This window comes from Hemiscyllium ocellatum, chromosome 24 (genome assembly GCF_020745735.1).
Source record: "Hemiscyllium ocellatum isolate sHemOce1 chromosome 24, sHemOce1.pat.X.cur, whole genome shotgun sequence".
NCBI classification, from domain to species: Eukaryota; Metazoa; Chordata; class Chondrichthyes; order Orectolobiformes; family Hemiscylliidae; genus Hemiscyllium; species Hemiscyllium ocellatum.
In genome coordinates, this window is record NC_083424.1 from 28,269,037 (window position 1) to 28,275,412 (window position 6,376).

Consider the following 6,376-nt stretch of genomic DNA (forward strand, 5'->3'; position numbering starts at 1 on the left):
TACTCACTGCAGGATTCTGAGCCTCTTCCCCTGATCTTGTAACCACTACATTTATATAGCTAGTTCAATTCAGTTTCTGATCAATGACAACTCTCAGGATGTTGAAAGTGGGAAAATGCCATTGAATGCAAAGGGGACATGGTTAGATTCTCTCTTCTTGGAGGTGAGCATTGCCTGGCATTTGTGCAACACAAATGTAACTTTTTAACGCAAGCCTAGATATTGTCCTGGTCTCGCTGCATTTGGACATACCTCTATCTCTGAGGCATTACAAATAGTGCTTATTAGTATTATTAAAAATACATAAGGAGGAGGAGATGCGAGTTGTGAAAAGGAATAAACCAGGAAATTACAGGCCAGTCAGTTTAATTTCACTGTCTCAGAAACTAGTGAAAGCAATTTTAAGGTACAGAATTAATCTGTAGTTGGGAGATGCAGGGATTAATCAAGAACACTCATCATGCTTTTGTTCAGGGGAGATCATATCTGGTCAACTTTATTGAACTTTTCCAAGAAGTGACCTGGTGTACAGATGAGGACAATGCATTTGACCTAATCTACTTGGACTTCAGCAAGACTTTTGCCAAGGTGTAATGTGGGAGATTGGTAGCTCATAGATCCAATTGGCTAATTGGATCCAGAATTGTCTGAGTGGCAAGGAACGTCAAGGTACATTTATGTAACTGGAAGACTGTGTTTAGTGGGGTTCCACAAGGATCAATGTTGAGACCCTTGCTGTTTGTGATATATATGAATTATTTAGTCATGAATCTGGGAGGATTGATCAATACGTTCGAGGATGATATGAAAATTGGTGGGTTGGTATATCATGAGGAGGATGGTCTTAAGTTAGAGGGTGACTGAAGTTGGGAACTGGGTATTTGAATTTCTAGAAGAATGGGCAAAAAGGAAAAGGTGGTGGGGTAGCTTTGTGAATAAAGAGCATTTCAGTATGGTGGTAAGTCAGAATCCTACAGAATCATGGAAACAGACCCTTCGATCCAACAGTCCATGCTGAACATAATCCCAAACTAAACTGATCCCACCAACCTGCTCCTGGCCCATATCATTCCAAACCTATCTTGTTCATGTATCCATCCAAATGTCTTTTAAACATTGTAATTGTACCCACATCCATCACTTCCTCAGGAGGTTCATTCCACTAACATACGCCTCTAAGATCTTTTTCAAACCTCTCTCCTTTCTCGTTAAAAAAATGTGCTCTGAATTTTAAAATTTCCTATTTTTGGAGAAAGACAACTACCACTGACTCTATCTATACCTCTCGTTATTTTATAAACTTCTACCAGGTCACCTCACAATCTCCCACACTCCAGTGAAAAAAATCCCTGCCTATCTTTATAACAAAGCTTCCAAACCTGGCAACATCCAGGTAAATCTCTTCTGAAACTTCTCCAGCTTGATAATATCCTTCCTATAATTGGGTGACCAGGCCTGGACACAGAGGCCTCATCAACGTCCTCTACAACCTCAACATAATGTTCCAACTCTGATACTCAAAAGGACTGAGCAATGAAGGTAAACATGCCAAACACCTTTTTAACCATCTTGTCTATGTGATGCAAATTTTAAAGAATTAGGCACCTGCATCCCTGGATCTCTCTATTCTACAACACTACCCAAAGCCTTTCTATTAATTGTATAAGCCCTGCCCTTGTTTGTTGTACCAAAATGCAATACTTCGCATTTATTCAGACTGAACTCCATCTGCCATTTTTCAGCCCGTTGACCCGTTTGACCAAGATCACTTTGTAACCTTAGAAAACCTTATTCACTATGCCACCAATTTTAATGTTATCCGCAAACTTACTAACCATGCCTTCTATTTTCTCATCCAAATCACTTATACAAAAATGACAAACAACACAGGATCCTGAACTGATCCCTGTGGAACACCGCTCGTCACAGGCCTTCATTCCAAAAAGCAACCCTCCATCATTACTCTGTGTCCTGCCATTAAGTCAATTATGTATCCAATTGACAAGCTCACTCTGAATCCCATGTGACCTAACTTTACTAATTAGTCTACCATCCAAAAGCTTGTCAAACATTTTACTAAAATCCAAAGAAACAATGTCTACTGCTCTGCCATCATCAACCTTTTTTTTTAAACTCTCTCAAAAATCTCAATCAAGTTTGAGATATGATTTTCCTCACACAAAAACTCTGTTCAGACTGCATTTGGGAAAACATGCTGCCTACTCCTGATCAATTTTTGCCTCTCTAAAATGTTCATAAATCCTATTTTTTAATAATCTTCGCCAGCAATTTACCCACAACCGAAGTCAGATTCACAGGTGTATAGTTCCCCAGTTTCTCCTTACAACCGGACTTAAACAAAGGTACAACATTAGCCACCCTCAAGTCATCAGGCACCTCACCCTTAGTTACAGATGATACAAATGATTTTGCAAGAGGCATCATAATTTCCTCCCTTGCTCTCCACAACATTCTTGGATACATTAGGTCAGGTCCCAGAGTTTTATCCACTTTAATATTCTCTAAGACCTCCTGAATTTCCTCTTCTGTAACGTGAACAGTTTTTAAAACATCAAAGTTTATTCCTCTGTATTTTCTAGATTCATTTCTTCATCCACAATAAAAACTGATGGAAAAAATTAATTTAGTATCTCTCCCATCTCCTATGGCTCAACACAAAGACAACCTCCCTGATCTTTAAGAGGCCCAATCTTCTGTCTAGTTACACTCTTGTTCTTTATGTATTTGTAGAATCTCTTTGGATTATCCTTAACCTTATCTGCCAATGCTATCTCATATCCCCCCCTTTGCCTTCTTGATTTTTCTCTTAAGAATGCCCTACACACACTATGTTGATTAAGAGATCCAACTGAACCAAGTTGTTTATATCTAAAATAAAATTTTCTTTTCTTCTTCAGTAGAACCTCAATATCTTTATTCATCCATTGTTCCTTACTCTTACCAGCCTTACCCTTCACGCAACAGGAACATAATGCCTCTGAACTCTTGTCATCACACTCTTGAATGACCCCCACTTGTCAGACACCCTTTTACCTACAAACAGTCTACCCTCCAATCAACTTTTGAAAGTTCTTATCTCCTACCATTAAAATTTGCCTCAGTCCAATTATAGATTCAATAGATTGTGAGGTGGATGGCCTTAGGAGAATACTGATGAGCTGATCAGATGGGCTAATCAGTAGCAAATGGAATTCGGTGAGTGCGAGTTGATTCACTTGGGGAAGACAAACAGGTAAAGGAATATATGATGAATGGTAGGACCCCTGGTAAGCACCCAGGAACAGTGGGAATTTGATGTGCATGTGCACTGGCCACCTAAGGCAGCTGTGCAAGTAGACAAAGTGATTAAGCCTTATTAGCTGAGGAATAGAGTTTCAGAGCAGGAAGGTCTGCTCAGCCTGTTAACAAAGTTGTTTCAGGCCACAGCAAAAGTATTGTGTGCAGTTCTGTATTCCACATTTTAGAAATGATGTCATTACACTGAACAAGGTGCAGTGGAGAATTACGTGGACATTGCTTGGGCTGGGGAGAGTTTTAGTTATGAAGAAAGATTAAATAGACTGCAGTTGTTTTCCTTAGAGAAGGAAATTGAGTTGGGGCATGATTGTAATGTATAAACTTTTGGGGATCACTGATAGGATAGATAGGAAGGAAATTTTCCCCTTGGTGTACATCAATGACTACAGGCATAAATTTAAGATAAGGGACAGTAGATTTAGAGGTGATGCAAGGAAGTTTTTCTTCACCCAGAGGAACTCATTGCCTGCAAGAATGGCAGAGGCAGAAACTCTCATACCATTTATAAAGCATTTAGATGTGCACTTGCAGTGCAAAGCTACAAGACTATAGGTCAGGTTTTAGAAAATGGAATTAGAATAATTAGGTGTTTGTTTTTGACTGACATGAACTTGACAGGTCAAAGGGCCTTTTTCTTTCCTGTAGATCTTCATGACATTGTGCAATCATTGGCAAACATCCTCACTTCTAACCTTATGATGGAGGGAAGGTTGTTATTGAAAAGGAAGCTGAAAGTGATTGGGCCTAGGATACTGCCCTGAGGGACTTCTGCATAGATGTCCTGAGGCTAGAATGACAGACCTCCAACAGCCACAACTACCTTCCTTTGTGCCAGGTATGACTCAAACCAGAGTTGAGTCAAGTATGGTACTGGAAAAGCACAGCAGGTCAGGCAGCATTTGAGGAGCAGGAGAATCGACATTTTGGGCATAAACCCTCCTGATGAAGGGCTTACACCCGAAACATCGATTCGTCTGCTCCTCGAATGCTGCCCGACCTGTGGTGATTTTCCATCGCCATGCTCTTGACTCTAATCACCAGCATCTGCAGTCCTCACTTTCTCCCAGAGGAGAGCCTTCCTCTGATTTCCATGAACTCTAGTTTGACTTCAGTTCCGTGATGCCACACTCAATAAAATGCAGCTTAAATATCTAGGGTAGTCACGTGCACCTCACCTCTGGAATGGAGTTCTATTACACATTTCTTACCTTGTACTGACAGCACTTGCAAGTTTAGGGCAGCATTCTCCAATAGTCTTAAGCAACTGAAATAATGTCATATCTGGGCCCTGTAACAAAGTAGTAAGGTGCATTTATAATTTTAGAACTGTAATTGGAGATAAATCAACAGACTTAAAAAAATTGTAGATGACACCAAAATTGGAGGAGTAATGGACAGCGAAAAGGTTACCTCAGATTACAACAGGATCTGGACCAGATGGGCCAATGGGCTGAGAAGTGGCAGATGGAGTTTAATTCAGATAAATGCGAGGTGCTGCATTTTGGGAAAGCAAATCTTAGCAGGACTTATACACTTAATGGTAAGGTCCGAGGGAGTGTTGCTGAACAAAGAGACCTTGGAGTGCAGGTTCATAGCTCCTTGAAAGTGGAGTCGCAGGTAGAGAGGATAGTGAAGAAGGCATTTGGTGTGCTTTCCTTTATTGGTCAGATTATTGAGTACAGGTGTTGGGAGGTCATGTTGTGGCTGTACAGGACATTGGTGAGGCCACTGTTGGAATATTGCATGCAATTCTGGTTTCCTTCCGATCGGAAAGATGTTGTGAAACCTGAAATGGTTCAGAAAAGATTTACAAGGATGTTGCCCTGGTTGGAGGATCTGGGCTACAGGGAGAGGCTGAACAGGCTGGGGCTGTTTTCCCTGGGGTGCCGGAGGCTGAGGGGTGACCTAATAGAGGTTTACAAAATTATGAGGGGCATGGATAGGATAAATAGGCAAAGTCTTTTCCTTGGGGTCGGGGAGTCCAGAACTAGAGGCATAGGTTTAGGGTGAGAGGGGAAAGATATGAAAAAGACCTAAGGGGCAACTTTTTCACACAGAAGGTGGTACGTGTATGGAATGAGCTGCCAGAGGATGTGGTGGAGGCTGGTACAATTGCAACATTTAAGAGCATTTGGATGGTATGTGAATAGGAAAGGTTTGGATGGATATGGGCCGGGATGGACGGGTTGGACCGAAGTGTCTGTTTCCATGCTGTACATCTCTATGACTCTAAATGCATCTTCGAAAAGCACCCTCACCTGCAGCAATGGTAAATTCAATTTATTCATATGAAGACGTCTAGTTTCGATTTCTGGAGTTCCTTGTCCTTTACAAGTAGCCATTTCGTGCAACAAAACCAGAATTGAGATTTTGTGTGGAGTTACCCAGTCTTTGATGCCAAAAATATTTGCATGAACCACACCGTTGGCCATCATAGGATTGAAAAACATACTCTCGTGAACGCTGGCCATGATAATAAACAGTCAAGAAATCCAACTAAGAACTAGAACAAGGTCCTCGACTTGAGAAAAGCAAATAAAATCGACTCTTTCAGGTGGACCCAAAGACAATGAACATCCCAGACTCTACAACCGCACTGGGCCTGATGAAAACCGTGTTACATAACGAAGACATAAAAATAAATAAAAGAACGGCGGATACTGATACATATAAAAGGACTTCGATATGTTAAAGATATTTCCTTTTGAGAGGAAGAAAAACAGAGAGTCAACGAGGTATCCACTCTTCAGATTCAAAATTCATTTTGTTTCATCTTAAACTGTAAATTGCAGAAAAATCCGCCGCTCAGCAAATCAACCACCTGGCGTCATATGAATCGATACGATGAACACTTCCCTTAGATTGCTTCTGGCCAGGATTTATTGTATCAGAGAGCTCAAAAAACAAAGGTCAGAGTACGCGATACGGATTTATCACATTTAATCATTGATTTCAATCTTCCGATGCAGGCCGCCATTACATTACGCATGCGTAAACGCTTATGCAGTCGGTCGACACCCGCGTATTAGTCAGTTCGAACCAGCGAGACATTTGCGCA

General features: G+C 41.0%; 1 protein-coding gene across 1 annotated transcript in view; it reads right to left on the reverse strand.

Moving 5' to 3' along the window:
• The window catches only part of anapc5 (anaphase promoting complex subunit 5), a 58,984-nt gene extending 52,614 nt beyond the window's left edge, over positions 1-6,370 (reverse strand). The window contains exons 1-2 of the mRNA XM_060843993.1: positions 5,577-6,370; positions 4,527-4,606 (exon numbers count right to left, since the gene is read on the reverse strand). Coding sequence (XP_060699976.1) covers positions 4,527-4,606; positions 5,577-5,789 — 293 coding nt within the window. The 5' untranslated portion in view covers positions 5,790-6,370. The remainder of the gene's footprint in view (positions 1-4,526; positions 4,607-5,576) is intronic.
• Between the last annotated feature and the right edge of the window lie 6 nt (positions 6,371-6,376).